This window comes from Bidens hawaiensis, unplaced genomic scaffold (assembly GCF_021521415.1).
Source record: "Bidens hawaiensis isolate Kalapana, Puna unplaced genomic scaffold, B.hawaiensis_p1.1 tig00011661_1, whole genome shotgun sequence".
Lineage (NCBI taxonomy): Eukaryota > Viridiplantae > Streptophyta > Magnoliopsida > Asterales > Asteraceae > Bidens > Bidens hawaiensis.
In genome coordinates this window covers 4,702-25,184 of record NW_027491918.1, presented here as the reverse complement: position 1 = coordinate 25,184, position 20,483 = coordinate 4,702, and the positions used below count along the sequence as shown (strand labels likewise).

Sequence of the window (20,483 nt, the reverse complement as noted above, 5' to 3'; positions counted from 1 at the left end):
TTCCGAGTTTGGTTTTTTTTCTCACCTCTAATTAAAAGTACTTTTGTTCTTTTTCTTTATTTTTTGGTTAATTATTTAATGAGTAATTTAGTTCACTAAACAATTGAAAAAAATAAAAAATAAAAAATTGTCATTGGACTTATCTTTAGGCCCAATGATGTGGCCCACACATTCACACCTTCTATAATATATACTCTTTCTTCTTCCCTGAGTATTATCAATAACACATTATCTTATTATTATTAATATTATTATTAGTATTATTGTTGTTTTCATCACTTCAATTCAATCGATATGTCTAAGGTAAACAAACCTCTCAATTTGTTGTTATTAATCTTAATTTTATGATTGCGACTGCTTTATTTTAATTCTCGCCGTTTGATTCGTGTAGGTTTAGCTCGTATTTACTAATTAGGGTTTCTGAATTGAAAAAAATTGAATCTTGATCTGTAGAACTGTTGATTGACTTATGTTAGGGTTTAGTTTTGTTATTGATTTGGATTGGTGTGTGTGTGTGTTTTGTTAGGTGAATGAGAAAGATGCTCCTGCTGCTGCTGCTGCTGCTGCTGTCAAACCCGAGACCTCCGGCGGTATGTGTTCGATTATTATCTTATGTTACTTAGTGATGAAGATGATTTTAATGAATAAGTTTGATTGATTGATGATATGTTAGATTACTAGTTTGTTTGTTTGTTGTAATTAAATTAGTTTTATTTTATGAAATTATGTGTTTGTTTAAGAATTAATACTGGATTGGGTTCGTAAATTATGAAGTTATGAAGGTTGAGTTTGCTTTCATGGAGGTCATGATTTATGGTATGAGAACATGCTAGTACGAAAGTGTAATGAATATTCTTTTTTTTTTCTTTTTGCTTTTTTGATACTTTGAGTGTGCAAGAGGGTGAAGAGTTTAAAGAGGCAAAACATTCTTTTTTTAATTTTAAGGAATTGGACAAAGATAGTCGGAAGGTATTATACGACATCAGTGTTGTATGGGGTACCGACTAGTGATTAATCGGATCGGAATATTTATGTAAATTTCAGTTACAAAAAGCACAAATAACACTTTTTTATATGTATTTTTTTGAAGTAAGTTTTAACCCATGTTTAAAACTGGGGAATACTGTCATTAGAATCTCCAGAATTGATAGGGCTTCGCCGGAATTAGGGACGGGTTTGACTAACTAATGATTAGTGTTGTTGATTAACTAAAATAGAATTGGCAAGGATATGATTAGCGACTACTTAAATAGCGATTTTTGCAGCATTGTAAAGCATATTATTCTACCTCCTAAGATCGCGGTCAAACTTTAAAAACTAAAAAATAAATCTGATTAGAAAATTGAGCAAAAAAATCAAATATCAAATAACATATGGTAGGGTCTGAGGAGGCTAAGATGTAGAGGTAAGGCTGTCTACATCTTACCCTCCTCAGACCCTACCATAGCTTTGCTATTGGTGGGATATACTGAGTACGATGATGATGATGATATGAGTCTATAATGATCTAATAGCCTACCTAAGTTTGTTATTTCTTAATATCTTGTTTGATTTTTTTTTCTTAAGAATCGCGTCTTTGAACCTTTGAAAATATGGAAGTGTGGTTTAAAGCATGATTTATAAAAAAATATATTTATTTGGTTTTAAATATGCAGACGAGAAATCTGATTCAGCCACGAAGAAAACTTCCTCAGAATCAAGCTCCACGCCACCTGTACCTCCTATGAGCTCCATTCCTGGAGCTGGATTTCCTGGAAATCCTTTTGACTTCTTATCTATGGCTGGTCTACTTAATGTATAAACCATTCTTTCATTCTCATTGATTGCTTAATAATAGTTTATATATATGTGTGTGTACAGTAAGGCTGAGCATGGCTTGGTTCGATTATGGGTTAAATCTGAACTTATAACCGATGTTTTTATTTGTATTTTCATAACTATATGGTTTCGGCCTTTCGGCTACAAATAATTTGGTTTCGACCTTTAAATGAAGAGAAAATATATGCAACCAACACTCAACACGGTTTACGATTCCTTCACATAAAAGTCGTGTTACATGTTTGAATTTGGCGTATCATGTTGTCTATATGGGACTTACCTTTAATGAAATTAAAAGAATCTAGCGTACCAGTTACATAGCCATGTGTACTACCATTTCTACACCTAACCCACATTAAAGCTTTGATTTATGCATTGTTGTTGCGGTTACAGGATCCAGCATTAAGGAATTAGCCTAACAAATCGCAAAAGACCCTTCATTCAACCAAATGGCCGAGCAACTCCAACAAACTTTTCATGGTGCTAATGACAGTGTTCCCCAGTTTGACACACAGCAATATTATTCCACCATGCAGCAGGTCATGCAAAACCCACAATTCATGAACATGGCTGAGCGCCTTGGCAGTGCCATGATGCAGGTATTATGATAATTATTATTTATTAGTAGTACTATTATTATTGTTTTTAGGATAATTAACAGTTTTCATTCTTTATGTATAAGGTAACTTGCTCATGTTCTTTTAATTCAATAAGTATCAAAATACGTCCCTAAATTTCATATGCTGTAATACATTGTGTTAACCTTTTCTGCTAGCTTTTTAAAAATAACCATTATCCTTTACAACTAAAGGACAAATACGTGATTTTCACAAGATTAACACAAGTTACTGAAAAGGATGTAATGTATTACAACCTATGAACTTAGGGACGATTATTTTATTATTATCATTGAAGTTAAAAGAACATGATCTGCATGTTACCCTATACATAAAGGACAAAAACTGTAAATTACTCTTATTATTGTTATTATCATTATCATTATTGTTAACTTGTTGATTCTTTTTTTAACAGTTTAACGATTGTACACCATATGACTATCAAAAGCATTTTATTTGCAGGATCCATCAATGTCTCAGATGCTTGAAAGTTTATCTAACCCAGCTCAAAAGGACCAGCTTGAAGAACGCATGGCACGTATCAAAGAAGATTCATCTTTGAAACCGATCTTAGAAGAGATAGAATCTGGTGGTCCAACAGCAATGATGAAGTAAGTTCTTTTTGTGTGGGTGAATGGTGACTTATGAATCATTATATACATATATATTCTGAAATATAATATTACTTATTAATCCACCACAAAATAGGTACTGGAATGATCCAGATGTTCTAAAGAAACTTGGTGAAGCAATGGGTCTTGCAGCCACTGAAGATGCTACTGCTTCCACTGGGAATCCAGTTGCAGATGAAGCTGAGGAAGATGCAAATGAGGACGAGTCTATTGTTCATCAAACTGCTAGTATTGGTGATGTTGAGGTAATTCATCTATAAGTGAGCCTGGAAAAACAGGCAGGTCGGGTCAAAACGGTTCTGGTCAGAATGGGTTTGGGTGAAAATAATTCGGGTCAAAACATGTTTGGGTTGAAATGGGCAAGGAGTATTTATTTATTTTTCTAACTTGTGTGTCATCATCATACAATCAATTCTGAACCACCTCTTTATAACCCAGTAGTTTCTTAGCTTCTAAGCAAGTTGGCAGAAAGGATGGGCAGAGGTTGAAATGGGCTGGTTGGGTTGACTAAAAACCCTACAAAGCATTTTTGTTCACAATGTTTAAGGCGTTTTTGAGTAAATAATTTTATGTATTAAAAAATACATTTTAGCAGTTTTTGAACATTCAACTTGTTACCTTTTAGCGAAAAATTGTTGTTTATTGACGGTTTTATAAATAACTAGGGTTTGAAGGCGGCTTTAGAGTCTGGAGCCAATAAAGATGAAGAAGACTCTGAGGGAAGGACAGCGTTGCATTTTGCTTGTGGATATGGCGAGGTAAGGTTTTGTGACAAATTGGGCATATAGGCATTAGGCAGTGGGTCAAAACGGGTGATTTTGTTTTACGGGTTGACTCAGGTTGATCCCAAACACTTCTTGTCTACTAAGGACAGTTTCGCTCATAGAGATATAAACTTAACTCAAACCGACCTGTGATGGATTTAACTTTGATTGTAGTTGAAATGTGCTCAAGTGCTTCTTGAAGCCGGGGCAAAAGTGGATGCATTAGACAAGAACAAGAACACTGCTCTCCACTATGCAGCTGGTTATGGCAGGAAAGAGTGTGTGGCCGTTTTGCTCGACAATGGTGCAGCAGTGTAAGCTTATCAAACCATCTGCATAATTAGTTGAATTTAATTTCAGTTTGAATTTAAAGTTTTTATTTTTTATGGATTTAGTACTCTGCAAAACATGGATGGAAAAACACCTATTGATGTGGCTAAACTGAACAACCATCATGATGTATTGAAGCTGCTGGAAAAAGATGCTTTTCTATAAGAAGACAGGCACCCTAAATGTATACTTTGCAATGTTTCTTATTTGTTTTGTTGCAATTTTCTAGTCAAATTACATAATTGACCTCGTCGTCATCTTTGTGTGAGTGTACTTGGAATCTTGGATGTTATATTATAACTTATGGTTATTTGATACCTTACATTTATTTTTAAAAGTCTGGATATGTTTACATTTTGTTATAGATGTATAGAAAGCTAGCACACTATTGGAAAAATTACATATCAATTGTAATCTGATTCACTCCTATTAATCGCTAGTCCATATTCCATCGTCCGACTAGCTTAATGAGGTCTACAACACGGGCCACATGAGAAACATTCAAATTACGAAGCCGAATAATCCGAAAAATGGTCATATGATCGGGATGAAACTTTGTGAAGGAAATCGTGATGAGGGGTTTGGGATGGTCAGGAATGACCTGTTCCCTCTCACTGAAGGATGATCATCAGACTAACACCATCGTAGTTAGAACTCTGCATGTTAGAACTCTGCTCATCTCACGGTCAAAACTAACTCCATATAAAACATAATCTCTCATATAGGTCGTAATCTATTCTCTAAAAGCAAACTATTAATCCATAGACTCCATAGTATCTATCTATCTATAACATATATAAACGAAAACATAAAAATCCTATGTGTCGCGATGTGGTCGCTTCCCCTTTTTTTTGGAGTCATCAGATTTGCTTGATTTATAAATGGAGGTTTCTCATGCATTTGACCCGAATTCACATGTATGGGTTTCATCAAACTCATATATTTCTTAAACGGGTTATAACATCTCATTAATTTAAAAAATATTTTCACCAAATATTTAATATAAAAATCCTATAAAGTAGGAAGATACTAAAAATTAATATATAAATTATTTTAAAAAAAAGATATATATTATTTATAATTAACAAATCAATTTTATAGTAAAAAAAATAAACGGGTCTTGGGTCTCATCAAACGCATATAGCTTTTAAGCCAAGTTATAACATCTCATTTATTTGTGAAACAATTTATCATCAAACCATAAGTATATTATCAATCTTCATACAATAAAATAAATAAATAAATATTAGAAACAAATAATATAAAACAACTCCGTATATATATATAAACGAAAACATAAAAATTATATGTGTCGTAATGTGGTCGCTTCCCCTTTTTTGGAGTCACCAGATTTGCTTGATTTTTAAATGGAGGTTTCTCATGCATTTGACCCGAATTCACAGGTATGAGTCTCATCAAACCCAAATATTTCTTAAACGGATTATAACTAAAAACTAATCTCATCAATTATTTGATATAAAAATCTTATAAAGTAGGGATATACTAAAAACTAGTATCTGATTTATTTTAAAAGATATATATTATTTATAATAAAAAAACCAGTTTTATAGTAAAAAATAAACGAGTCTTGGGCCTCATCAAACCCGTATAGCTTTTAAACCCGGTTATAAGATCTCATTTATTTGTAAAACAATTTATTATTAAACCATAAGTATATTATTAACTTTCATACAATTCAAAAAATAAATAAATATTAGAAACAAATAATATAAAACAACACCCGTAATACGAGAAATAAAAACTAGTATTACAATATATCACCAAATTGGCATCTTAAAGATTCAATGATAAAACATTTATTGCTAGCGCTACACTTATGTGTTTAAGAGGTCAAAATAGACTTCTTTTATGCACACATTTAGTTAACACCCCCCCCCCCCCCCCCACCCCCCACCCCCCTCCTTTATTTTTAAACCACAAAAGATAGTAGTGATTCTTAAAAACATGATTACATGAAAATACATCTAGCATGTTATAACTCTACTTCTCTCACAGTCAAAACTCAAAACTAACTCCATAAAAACATAATCTCTCGTATAGGTCGTAATATATTCTCTAAAAGCAAACTATTAATCCAGAGTATATTACAATATAGCACCAAATTGACATCTTAAAGATTCAATAATAAAACATTTATTGTTAGCGGTACACTTGTTGTAGTATGTGTTTAAGAGGTCATAATAGACTTCTTTTATGCACACATTTAGTCAACCCCCCCCCCCCCCCCCCCCCCCCCCTATAGTTTTAAACCACAAAAGATTTGTATTTGAAGATAAGTGATTTAAATGAAGGCATCAATAGGCCTAAGGTTATTTAATGTATCAAAAGTTCAAAACATAACAAAGATAATATATATCTTAGACCATGTTCGTTGCCACGTTACTCGTGCATATCACAACAGGGTCAGGTTATTGGGGACTCTATTGGCTAGGCTTCAGCCCACTTACAACGTTAATGGCCAAAATTGAAGGGCAATGTTCAGCAAAGTGGCTCGTGAATAGGGTCTTTATCCACAACGACGTCAAGTGAGCAAGCATGAGCTATATCCTAATTCAAATCTACATCTAGTCAACACAATGTGACCCGGTATTAAAGAATGAGTTCATGACCAGCAAAGACGGGTTTCCATTAAGACTTTTTGTATATACCTTTTTTGTGTTTAGGCCACCACACTCTCTAATTTGAAGAGTCCGTTACTTTGACTTAACCCGCCCACATTAACTTCGAAAACCATACCGCTAACTACCGCTTTTTCAGGCCCCCAACAAATTAGAAAAAACTGAATTTCCTCTGGCGGGAAAAGCGCCTGCAAAACCTTTTCAATTGTTATACTCCTTCTCTTTCACACACAGAGTGTACGAATCAAAATTATTAACAAGATGTCAAAGTACGATTACCCTCGGCTGCCACGGCGAGACATAATCGGCGTACTCGCCGACTTCCAGATCTCCGTAACGGAATCCGATCTCGTAAACCCTAAATCCGACTTCATATACAACCTCTACACTCAAATCCTCATCAACATCGGCATCATCCAGTAAGTACATGCCCTAATTTATTTGTTCAGTTATTTTTTTAATTATTTGTTGTTTAATTTGCAGGGAGGATAACGGACTGGTGGAGTTCACTGACCTAGAGCAACTCGAGAACCCGGACTCACATGTCGATTCGGTTCGGATGATTAATCTGTTTAATAAGGTTAGGGAACTTGTGGTTGCACTCGATTGTCCGAAGAAGTTTACGCTCAAGGATATCGTTAAGCCCGATGCTGATCGAACCGAGTTGTTTCTTAGTGCCATTCTCAATTTTTCGCTTCATAGGTATCCTATTGTTGTTTCAATTATTATTATTATTGTTATTATTTGAGTGGTGTGTATTGGAATTGGATGATTAATCTGTTCATTCATTTATGTTCGTGAACGTTTTGTTTATTCGTGTTCATTCGTTTATGTTTGATAAAATTTTAATAAATATGTAAGTAGTTTTATTTATATAAATATAAGCATAAAAGGGACCCGTTTAAATTGCGTGTGTATAGATGTGTGTTTTTTTTTATGAATTGTGGTGTATTAGACTTGTTCGTTTGTATTCGTTAATACTCCCTCCGTACCTTTGAAAGTGTCCACACCTTTTTAGTTTGTCCCATTACAAATGTCCGCTTTCAAAATTGATTAACTAATTTCCAAAATTACCCTTACACAAATACAATCATTCAAACTTTAAATTTTGTCTTTTTATATATGTCAAGGGCATTATAAACATTTGCTAAGCAAAAAATGCAATCATTCAAACTTTCTTAAAATTTGTGTTTTTCAAACCATGACACTTGTAGAGGGACAGAGGGAGTACTAACTAATAATTGTTTGATTTCGTTTATGTTTGGTCAATTATGTTCATTTGTGTTCGTTTAAGTTTGTTTTGGGGGTGTTTGGGATTGCTTATTTAAGCTTCTTTTAGCTTATTAACTTTTGAGAAAAGTTAATAAGTTAATAAGGTGTTTGGTAAGTCAGGATATTCTGACTTATTAACTTATGACAAAAAGTTATAAAGAGAAAAAGTAAGGAATCCCGAACACCCGCTCAATTGTTTTTGTTTAAGTTTGTTTGTTTATATTCGTTTGTCTTCGTGAACTGTTCATTTAGGCTTTAGACGAGTGAACATGAACACAAAAATTTATTCGATTATATGTTTGTGTTCAGTTGGTTCATTTACAGGCATAGCTAAAAATGATAGTTTTATGAATGTGATTTTAGTAAGTTTCTTTTGAACTTAGTATGGGCCTGTTCTAAGCTGTAAGTACTATCCACTTCTAACAATAATAAATGTTATACCATTGTCATCTTTGTAACTTCTTTGATCTTCTTTAAACATTCTAGAGATACAAGAATGAATATAATAAAACCAGTTGTGGAGGAGCTGACAGCTATTGACACACAACGACAAGAACTGGAGGCTAAAATAATAAATGTAGGTAGAAGAGACATGCTTCTTTAGATAATCAATCAGATTGAAACAAGTTGAGGCAACTAAATTTGTATCTGTTGTAGTTAAATGCAGAGATATCAGAGTTCAATGAATTGAAAGAAAGGGATATGCCTCTTGTTCAAGAAGTTGAAGTCAAAATCAAAGAGCTGCAACAGACCATTACAGCTCTGAATAAACACCAAATGTCTTTAAAAGCTGCAATTGGTAAAAAGAAGGATGAATCTAAAGAACGTGATGAGAGGGTATGTTTGTTGTTGGCGCTTTGATTTTTAGATAAAGTATCATGATATTTTCCAACTCATTAATAAGTGAAAAGATTGAATCATGATACTCAAATGCCACTACTTCAACAATCTGTCTATTGCAACTTTGGTACTAAAGAGTAAAGACTATTTATCACTAACTGATAGTAAATGTCTTGAATCTTATTTGTGTAGTCTTTTTACATGTTCTGCACACTCTAATCAATGAACACACATTTCTTGATGGTCTACTATGTGGTTTTTGACTCTGTCTTGACGGACCCATGTACATGTGTCATCAATGAACATTCTACATGAACTATGTTATGGGGTCTAATCAATGTAATTGGTATTGAATTTTATGTTGAAACTAGCATCTTGCGATGATAATTAATTAATTTGTATGTCCTTGGGCCATGGGTCAAATACAAAGAAACCCTAAAAAAATACTAAATTGATAACTATTGTTAACATCTTACAATCTCTTATGATGTTCTTCAGATTTCTAGTGCTGAGTTTGCTTTGGTACAAAGTATTCAAGAAAATGCTAGTCTGCGTTCCAAAATTGTTCAGTCTCCGGATAAGCTACAGGTACAAGTTATTCTTCTTTTGCATGTTTAAGTTATTGTAGGTTTTCTATGAGTAGAAAATGTACAATTTCCCACCTGGGATTGTAAGTCTGTTGAAATGCATCTATAGGTCAAACTGAACATTTTCAAAAGACTTGTGCATTGTCTTCCATCCTTGCTTAGATATTTTAAGGAATGCCTCATTTAGCTAAGTCATGTTTTTTGGAGATAGGATCTAACAACATATTTATGAAAATTGGAAGCCCAAACACCTCTCTTCATTGCACACACGCGCGCTCACACACACCTCACTACACACATTTTCAAACTTTTTTTTAACTTGTTTTAACATTTGAAAGAGGGCACTGGAGGAGAAGAAAGCGGCTCAAGTTGATGTAAAGAATGCAGAAAGAGCAGCAATGCAGTCTTTTCATGAAAAAACTGCCACTCTCGAACTATATACAAAGGTATTTTGATAGTTATGGTTTTTCTTCTTTTTGTAGCTATTCTTGGTTTTCAAATCTTAGGGCTTCACCTGTGAAATTGCTTTTCTTTTTGTGATATGAATATATCTAATGATTATCTTGAAGTTTGGCAATGCCATGTAATAAATTTGGACATATGAATTTGAGTCCTCTAGAGTTCTGGGATCTCTAAGTTTAACTGTATTGATTTGACTTATGTATGTTGTCAAGTGTTGCAAATCAATAAATATCACATCGTATATGTGATAGATTTGTTTTGTCTGTTGAAAGCAGGATTTTGCAAACTAATGCTTTTTCTGTGCCCAAAACAATGAATTGGTTGATTTGTCAGTTGTCACAAAAAATTACTAATTATCTCGTAATAAGATAAATATTAGAAGACTTTTGGATCAAGTTGCTTCCATTGGGAACCTGTTCAAACTTCAAACAGACTGACGATATTTTAGTTCAAATTACACAAACGGTCTTGATATTTTGGTCAGAATTTTGAAATGGTCCCTAGGTATAATAAATGACACCAATGATTCATGTAGTTTGCACTTCGTTATGCATTTAGTCCTTAATTTGGATAACCTTTGAAAAAGGCTTAAACTTTTCATAACCATTTAATCTGCATTTAAGTCGATTATTTTAAGATATTATTAACTGAACATTAGTCTGCATTTAGTCGATTATTTTAAGATATTACTAACTGAACACTGAAGACCAAAGACCCCCTCAATAGTAAGTGTAGAGATATTGAACATCAAAACAATTTTATTCTTTTTTGTGAATATCCAAACACTGGCTTATACCTTTGAATCCAACATGGATTGCTGCGACTAGAACTTTACAGTTGCTTACGTAGATCGGTAAAGTCAAATTAGAGTACCGAAATAGGTTGATTCATAGTGCAGTAGTTTTCTTTATGAGGGAAGTACAATTAAACTTGCTTGAATTTTTTGTTAAATCCTCACACAGGCACATCCATTGATCAGAAAGCAACATTTTCAAAGCTCATAAAGTTTATCTGCGTGATTATGTTCCAATTGCAATTAGACACATTAATACTAATGTCCTTGCCTATATAGTTTGATGTAAAAAGATAATGAAATCTTTGTATGTATGTTATTTTCTCAGGCTAGCAAGAAAATGAACAAGCATTTGAAGCAAATGCAGGCATTACAAGAGCAGGTTATGTTTCATTACAAGCGTCAACTACAATTCATTTACTTATAAATTGGTCAATTTAGGCTGTGTTTTATCTCAAACGGGTTACATTAGAAAAAGAGTTGGCTAAAAGAAGTACATGTCAAGAAAACTTCATGTTTATTAAAGTTCACACAACCTCCTAATTTATTATTATTTTAAGATTCAAATTATAGTAATTTTAAAGACGTTACCTATTTCTAGAACAGGTGAATTCAGCAAAACAGGTTGAGAAAGATGTAAAGATCCTGAAAGCTAAGAATAGTGATGACGCCGTGTTGGACAAATCACTTGAAGCCAAATCATTTGAACTTCAAGGCAGAGGTGCTTCTTGTTATATTAACTTCATAAACCACCGAAAACTTAAAATTTTAATATCATATTGTTTTTTTATCAGTTGATCAGTTAGAAGAACTACTAAAGCAGTTAGAAAAAGAAAGAGATCTTAAATGTGAAGAGGCTTCAAAAGAACTAATCAACGTGAGATCACAAGTTGAATATAACAGTCACGGTCTGCAACAAAGGCATCGTGAAGTGGAAGCTCTTGCTGCAGAGGTATGTGTGTTTCAAATTTTTATAAAAAAATAAAATAAAATTTAAAAACTCGTTTTTGACCTTTTTTTTAAACTTTTTAAAGGGGGCTGCTATAATTGAAAAGATCAATACTGAGAAAGAATCAGCAACAGCCAAAGAGCAAAGGCTACTCGCTAAATGTGAAGAGATCAGTAAAGAGGTAGTTTTCTTTATTTTATTAATTTTTTTATATAATATTTTCTTTACTTGTTTTTCATGCTGTGTGTAGTTTTTTAACTACTCAAATGCTATCGGGCACTTGCTTTCTCGGATAGAGGCGGGAGCTTCTGAAGCAGCCTAGCTACAAGTTTTTGTATTATTACTCTTTTAACTTTGGAGCTTGAATAGTTTATGTCAATCTAAGTTAAAATCGTGTGAAGTGTTGAACTTGAATATTTGTTAGCTAATTAAAATTGGTCTGTTCATTTAGTTCATTACTCTCGAAACTAACCAGTGTACTTTCGAACCAACTGGTAGTTTCAAAAACATTGCTTCCGGCACAGCGACACACACCTAAAAGGAAAATGTTAGTATGACTATTTTGTAAATTGTTTACCTAAACAATTGGTTGATTTGTGCTATAGTTTACTGATAAGAGGTCTAACAAATAAAATTAAAAACACAATGAAATATATAACATGTCCAAGTTTATCAATTTATTTATAAAGTATATGAAGTTAGTTAAAGTCGTTTTGTGTTTAGATATAAATAACGATTTAATCATTAAACTGAAGAAACACATTATACATGTAGTCGAAAGTTTAACACATGATTAAAAAAAATAAAGAACTTAACATCTATATAATTATATATTTAATCGAAAGTTTGAAAACAAAAAAGCGCATCTAGTGTAGTGGTATCATTATATCTTTTTTTTTCTTGTCAAATATATTTAAAAGCAATTTATTTTGTCAGCTGTTCATTAATATTATTTTTGCATTACTTACTTCCAAAAGAAAGTATTTGTTTTCTTTTAACAACCTTTGTTCAGTATTAATGTATTGGTACTAACTACTAAATGAGTAAAAACAAACTGAATGCCATACAGATTATGACGGCACGATACCATTTTGAAACTAGTAGTGAAAAAACCGACTCATACTGACACAGAAAACTATAAAATTTAATACTATTACCGGTACCGGTGTTCAGTTGGGTACGTTTCGGTTTGCTTTAAGATGTTGCTTGTTTCCTGTTGCTATTTCTCAAGGGCTGACAAATCGTTTCCTATGGGGTTTTAAAGTTCGCCATCTGTTTCATTTATACAACTTGAGATAGAATATGAATATGATCATTGGACGGTGATGTTTTTGTTCGTTTACACGATTGTCCCATCAACTGAACGGCCTCTTTGTATGTTTTTTTATCCTCAAAACCTCCTAAGGTTACTCAACATTAAACACCATTCCCATGTCATTTTTATATTCTTGACATGTATCTAGATAAACATCGTAGTCACTGAAGCACGACTACAACAGTTGTTAGAATCTTTGTTATGGATATTTTCCAACCTTATAACAAGGATTTTGTATTCTCCCCCGACCCATTGTTTTGTGAATTTTTTCACCAACTGAGCTCGTTTGATTATTTCACGTCACGAATAAATCATAAACATTACTAAAAGTATATACAAAAAAGGAATAAGTAATATTAAATAAACATTACTAAAAAAAAATATACAAAATAATAAGTGATATAAAACAAATATCACCAATCTTGGGGTCATGTTAGGGGTGTGCGTGGTGTGGTTTTTAGTTAAACCAGAACTTCGGTTTTTGGAGTATTTGAAACCGTTCGGTTTTAGTTTTTCGGTTTCGGTTTTTCGGTTTTCATTTTGGTTTCGGTTCGGTTATCGGTTTTTTTTTGTTTTTGCCATTTGATCTTGAAAATTTTAGTTCAAAAGCAAGTTTTTAAAAAATAATTAATTTAGCTATAAAAATTTTGTTAATTGTAAAATAATAGAGTATTAAACATTTTACCAATGTTTATTAAATTCTTATAAGTTATTAAATATAAAATATAAAAAAACAAAAATTTAGGTATTCGGTTCGGTTCGGTTTTTACAAAAACATAAAACCAAACCGTCGGTTTTTGTTTCAGTTTGGATTTTTCGGTTTTTCGGATCTGGATTAGTTTTTTTCGGTTTCTTGCACACCCCTAAGTCGTGTGATACATGACCAAAGCTTATGCCAATGCAATGCCTTATTCTAGAGTCCAACTTTCATGTGTACATGTGGTAGAATCAGGACTCTACTCAATGTTGGTTTTTGTTTGATTGACGGTTTTCAATAATGAGTTGTTTAGGTCGTAAGGATTCATGATTGTAGGTTGGATGAATAGTGTATGAAGAGTGTAATGTATGTAGATAATGAGAAAAATGGATGAATTAGTGTGTGAGATCGAATGAATAATAAAATTATTTATACATTAAAAGTTTTTTAATTTTAAATTGAGCTTAAGCGCTTGTTTAATTAGAAGACGATCCTAACGGCTCTTTGCATGTGCCTGACGCCCGTTGTTCGACTCACCCATCTTAAACACCCCAAAAAAAGGCCTAGGCGACATGGTGTTCGACGCCCAAACGAGCTGAATTGGCATAGGGCATTAGGTTGTTAGTTGTTACACATAACATAATGTTCAGAATTTTATGCACTAGTGTATAAACACACACAAATAAAATCAAGACTAGCAGCACTATACTTCGATTTATTAATTTATGAGATATTAGTTTTTAATACTCCCAACTTTCACTCATTGGATGATAACACTCATAACTAACGATTTGTCTCCCACCACTCTAAACTTTCACCCTATTTGTTGCTGGCACTCCCGAACTTAACGAACCCTAACACAGTTAGTTTTCTTGATGACTTGGATTTTTTTATTAATAAAAAGTAGGTTGTTGGTCCCACACCATCTCCTTTCTTCAACATAAAACCTCAACAACCTCCATTTCCGGAGACCACGGTTTTCCAACGAATTTGATTTTTCCGGTTATCTCGTCTTTCTAACAATGGAGACGGTGCAGAGGTGTAGAAAGACAATGAAGATGGTGCTCGCCGGAAACCTGCAACTCATTTTTCCTGCAAGCAAACAATTCCAAAAGGTGGTTGGCTGAGACACTAGTAGTGGTGGAGGGTGGGGGTTGTGGTTGTTGTGGCGGTGGGCGGTGAAATGATGGATATGGTGCTGACAGGAAACCTGCAACTCGTTTTTCCGACAAGCAGAGGATTACCTTGAATTGTTGCTCTGTTTTTAACGGTGGAACTCGCCGAAAAACACAGAGACGTCGGCAACCACATTTGAGTTTGGGATTTTGACCTGCGGTGATGGAGGTGGTGGAGGCTGGTGGTGGTGAAGGTAATAAGGCTAGCGGTGGTGGTGAAGGTTGCGATAAAGGCCATAAGTGGTGGAGGTCTATGGTGGTGTTGTTACGGTGTAAACAGTGGTGGTGTATATCTGTGTGTATATATATAGTATTTGTTATGTTTTTCATTTTTTTAAGAAGGTATTTTCCACATAGCATGCCACATCAGCAAAAACATGCCACGTTAGCAAAAAAAACTAACGAGGTTAGGGTCCGTTAAGTTCAGGAGTGATATAAGAAAATAAGTTACAAGTTGGGAGTGGTGGGAGACAAGTCGTTAATTGAAAGTGTTATTGTCCAATGAGTGAAAGTTTGGAGTATTAAAAATCAATATCCCTTAATTTATTTTATCTATTTTAGATGAGCTTCGAAGTGATATTAACATGCATGTACTTTTTTTACCGATCCGAGAACTTAGGATTGAGAGTCCGAAGTACAACAACATTCACTGGAGGTACAAGTTCATCACAGTACCGACTTTATCGAACCAGCTTGTATCATGTGTTTACTTGCCGCAACAACAATAACTATCAGCATTGTGATGTGCTTCACAACTAACATTGAATTTGTATATAAACATGAATGTAGTGGCTACTTTGAATACTTAGTAGTAGACGTATATTTCGCTTTAAGTATCAAGATTAGGCTTTTCAACTTGACATCATATAACGAACACATGCTTGTCATTCAAAAAAAAAAACACAAACAAAAAGAAATGCACGCATGCTTTAATAATTAAATCTATAATATATTGTAACTTGTTCTTATGCTGTTTTGTAATTGTACATTCAATGACGGATCTAGAAGAAAAATTCAGGGGTAACCTAAAATTTTTTTGAACCTAGTGGACTAGTGGTATACGAATTTTTTTATGGGGTCGGAAGTTTTGGAAGGTCAATTGTCAACCATTATATATTAATTTTTTCGGTCCATTCAGATGGGATAGGGTAGGTCTAGGCCGGGTCACATAAACAAAAGATAAAAGAAAATTAATTTATAAGTACATAGCAAAATTACGTCAATCGCGAGAGACACCAAAGCAACAACTCGACAAGGCCCAAAGCCGAGGAGCAAAAGTACAATGGTTTGCGTATGAAATATAATATGTATAAGCTTTGTTATGATTTAATATATATAACTAATATATATGTATAAAAAATCTAATTTACACAACTTACTTTTGAACAAAATTAAATATATACGAAGGATACGTAGTTGATAAAAATTTATGTTGTTTACGTGTGTAAATTCAAAACCAAAAACTTTTAAACTAGGGTGTCACCGTATATATTTTTCACATTCCATATTATATAATATTGTTTTACTAATTTAAAATAAAATAATAACATAATAAAGTAAAGGTAATAAATGAAATAAAACACCTGAAGTAAATAGAATTTTATTTAATATAGTTTTTTCATTTTTCAATAAATGTAGGGTTGAAATGGGAGTAAAAAGAAATTGACGGGCCTTTATTTAATAAATATTAGACTTAAATGTACCTTCAAATAATAAATTTTAATTCATTCGATCATCTCCTATGTCAAATGAGCCACTGTAACTTCTTCTTGCCGGAAAAAACAAAATTTGATGAACTTATTATTATGTGAAAATCTTTAGAGGTATCCTAATATTAGCTTAGGGGTAACCTAATGCATAATACGAAGAAGCATAAAAGAAATTTTCCACTAGTTTTATACTGCGCCAAGAAAGTTGAGGGGTAACCCGGGTAACCCCTGAGCCCATTATAGATCCGCCCCTGTGTACATTTGTTCTATAAAATCTCGCAGTGTATAATCTATTTGTTTCGATAAAAAAAGGGACATATGTAACAATGCAAAAATCATTAAAGTTTGGGAGGGAATCACTAAAACTTCCAGACAAATTGAATTTTGTAATAAGGTTTTAAAGAGTGTTAAATTCCCGAATAAAAACTTAAGGTTCAAATTGTACACAAGAGCAAGACATGCATTGATTTTTATTGACTGAAGATACACTTGGTTTTTGAGGAGATGGTTAAGTGATAATTTATAATTTATTATGCTTCAACATAAAACTCATATATGTGACATGATAATAAGGTGAATGAAGAGTCTTATTATGACATGTTATTATTTATGTTTTTGGAAGAGGATTTGAACAAAAGCGCATCTAGTGTAGTGGTATCATAGTACCCTCCCACGGTACTGACCGGGGTTCGATTCTCCGGATGCGCATACTTTTTGTATTTTTGAAGTCTGTAAAACATCTTATTGTCACCTTTTTCTATTACCAAAATTTAACCATTAATACTTTACTTTTATAGAATAAATATTTCCAGCCTTTTGAACTTAAATTAAAGATTACCGCACATTTAGTTTTTGATATTTTATTTCATATATGTTTTACATTGATCTAGATATATACGTGTGTATATATATATATATAAAAAAACGATACTAGTCCTCATAACATCAACACCAGCAAACCTATATTACTTTGTTGGTATTGGTCCAGTTTGTCAAGGTGCAAACACCTGGTATAGTTTATAAAAAGAAAATAGTGTTTTATTTTGGGTGCAACTCCAAATTTAATAAAATTATATCATAACGTTGAGAAAAAATTATCATAATCGTGTTCTTTTTTATCTGAAGTTAGTGAAGGCAACTTATTAAAGAAAAATATTTGATAATGAATATTTGCATTTACAAATATTTGATAAAACTTTATTGTATTTGATCATTTAGAAATAAAAGATAATCAGATAATGTGCAATTGAAAAAATATTCACATTTAAACTAATAATACGTTATTAAACTTATACGTAACCTTTTGTTTTAAAAAAATATTACATTTCACTCAACCAACACGAGTACCGAAAGTCATATGAACCCAAAATTGTAATCTGGGTGAGGGGGGGGGGGGGTCTTGCTCAACCTACGTTTCATCTCATAAAAGAACATGTCTGCATTTTTGAACATCCTTCTTGTATTTTTTTTTTGTGCCTCAAGTTGAAACGAGCATTGAAATATAAACCTTATTTAAGGTCATACTTCGTCATCCATTCACTTATATTCAAAATTTCTCTAATATTTTGTGTTATGGGAAATCACATTCTTGAAAGTTAAGGGTTATTCTTTTAGATTTTGAACACTTAACACTTCCAATAACTTTTTAACATTCTGCGCCACGCTTTGCATGAGCTCCCATAAATATATAAAATAAAATGGTTTCAATTTTCTATTTTTCGTTACATAATAGGTGTTAATCATGTCAATATCAGGTTAGCGGGTTAAATCGTTTAACCAATTGAAGAAACACTAAATGACCCCGACAGATTAAGGATAATCTTAGGGTTAAGTAGATGTTTCCCACGAGGGTTAGGTCCGGCGAAGATGGTTATTCTTCTCAACCTGCAAAACAGACACCGTAAGATCGTCACTGAGAAGGGGGGGTTCCACCTTGTGACCACCCTCCGGCGTGAGAATCAGACTAAGTTGCTCTGAATATAAGTGTATATAGAGAGAAATAGCTAGAGAGAAGATGATGATACCGTTCCAAGGTGTTGGAGTATTTATAGCCGAATGTAGGTTTCCAAGCAGGTACAGCCAGCTGTATATAATATTCCTTTTCCACCAACAATAGGCTACGTTCGTGCCACGATGGGAGTTGGTGGGTAGGCAGCGGCTGATAGTGACATTTTGTACTGGAGCGTGCTCCTCCTCGTACTATTGTCGGTGAGCTGTCACCCTGTGATTGGTTCATCGGTTGCTTTTGTCAGATCTTGTCTATTTGTCCATACCTTGGTAGGTATAGTACAAAAGATCTTCTAGAAGCGTACGGACTGGCTCTTTTGGGCGGGATTATTCCCGCCCTGCTCATTCCTTCTTCAGGTGACATTACTGAAGTATTAAGAGTTAGTGCCTTATGCGTGTAGCCTTACTGTTAGTGCGGGTAGCCTTCCTTCTTGGCTTGTACCCACAGCTGCGGGGACAGGCAGGGTACTGTACCAAGGGAGGCTTTCCTGCGGGAACAGTTGGCTTACTGCGTGTAAGGTCTTCATCTCTCTGAGCATGGTGGGTCCTGCGGATCCAGTTGGTCTTTGCGCAGACGTACCTCTTCAAGGTGAGTCTTGCGGGTCCAACTGGGCTTTGCGGGGACCTACCTCTTCAAGTCCCCCCAATCCATTGTTCCTCTCATGAATTGTTAATAAGTGAGGGGAACTTTTGGACTTTAAACAAGGGGCTTTAAAAGGGGGTTTTCGTTTTTTTTTTTTAAGATTCTCTGTGGGGATTCTTCCCGCAGTTTTCCTAATGTCACTTGCAGAAAATTCCCGACTTTTTCTGCTTGATCTTTGGGTATGATGCGGGTAAGTGTGTAACCTCTTCGCAAGTCGGGAGCGTTGAATTTCACTTGTGTAGATTCTCCACGAGGTTTTGGTAGTTTTAGACATAGTGATCAGTTATGTTAAACAACCAATTCCACCTTGAAGCTTCAAACAATCTAGTTCTCAACGTCCCGCCATGCGGGGGTGTTATTTCCCTTTCCGCAAGCATGGCCCATAAGATTGATCTTCTTGGTTTCAATTCTCTGCAAGTGCTAAGTATGTGAAGGGTTTCGCCTTGACACTGTACCCGCACTTGTCTTATGGTTTCTTGTTTCCAAGGTAAGGGGGGTATATTCCCTCTTATTTTTGAATCTTTTTGAAATTCGAAGGGTTGGTGAAAAGATAAGGACAGTCCAAACGGTTGAAAGGACGTTGGCGTCTTCTGACGGTTTCAGGACGTGCAGGAAGTTATGACGACGTGACAGCATGTGGTCAATCCGGACGCTTTTTCAGGCGCGTGGGCGCGAGCTTCATGGCACGCCTCATTCTTACATCTGTTGCGAGCTTACTTTTTCCACGTGTCGCCGTGTCATTGCTCCTACGCTATCTCTCTCTCATCCGCATTAAATTCATCGCATTCATTGCGATGAGTATATAAGGCGGAGAGGGGGTATTTCGTCCAATATCCTCACTTCACTCTTCTTTCTTTTAAGCGATTTCCGGCGAATACTCATCTTTTCCGGCGAGCATTCTCTTGAAACCGCTTTCTTTCATTAACATTAAAAAATGTCTTCTTCTCATGACCCAGAGGTTAACGTCGAAGAGTCTGATGTTTTCTCCGAGAACCCGACGTCAACGTCCGATAAGGACGATAAGAGAACTGCTGGCGAGTGTCAGTGTACTCTTTCTGTCGATGTATACCATTACATTGTCAAGAAGTTTATGCTGGAGCCCTATGAGCCGGAGTTTCCAGAGGCCAACCAGGCGGTATACGACGCCCCTAAGGGCAAGATAGGGGTTTACGCTTCGTTCTTCCTATATGGGAATCTAAGATTCCCATTAACGAAGTTCGTATACCGTGTTTTG

At 34.3% G+C, this 20,483-nt stretch overlaps 1 protein-coding gene, 1 non-coding gene and 1 pseudogene across 3 annotated transcripts; all 3 read left to right on the top strand.

Annotated features, from left to right (window-relative positions):
* Nucleotides 1–217: 217 nt before the first annotated feature.
* LOC143538643 (ankyrin repeat domain-containing protein 2B-like) lies at nt 218–4,480 on the top strand (annotated as a pseudogene). The gene is made up of 9 exons (XR_013136280.1): nt 218–303; nt 527–590; nt 1,656–1,800; nt 2,180–2,417; nt 2,898–3,046; nt 3,144–3,312; nt 3,733–3,825; nt 4,006–4,145; nt 4,227–4,480. The product of XR_013136280.1 is annotated as an ankyrin repeat domain-containing protein 2B-like (transcript).
* A 2,552-nt stretch (nt 4,481–7,032) lies between these two features.
* On the top strand, nt 7,033–12,160 carry LOC143538644 (kinetochore protein NUF2 homolog). The gene is made up of 11 exons (XM_077032156.1): nt 7,033–7,219; nt 7,284–7,502; nt 8,559–8,649; nt 8,730–8,909; nt 9,411–9,500; nt 9,838–9,945; nt 11,083–11,136; nt 11,361–11,475; nt 11,549–11,706; nt 11,789–11,884; nt 11,954–12,160. Exons 1-11 carry the CDS (start codon nt 7,062–7,064, stop codon nt 12,023–12,025), a joined length of 1,341 nt encoding a protein of 446 aa, XP_076888271.1. The 5' UTR covers nt 7,033–7,061; the 3' UTR covers nt 12,026–12,160.
* A 5,076-nt stretch (nt 12,161–17,236) lies between these two features.
* Nucleotides 17,237–17,307, top strand: TRNAG-CCC (transfer RNA glycine (anticodon CCC)). The gene has a single exon. It is a non-coding gene; the product is annotated as a tRNA-Gly (tRNA).
* The last annotated feature ends 3,176 nt before the right edge of the window (nt 17,308–20,483 follow it).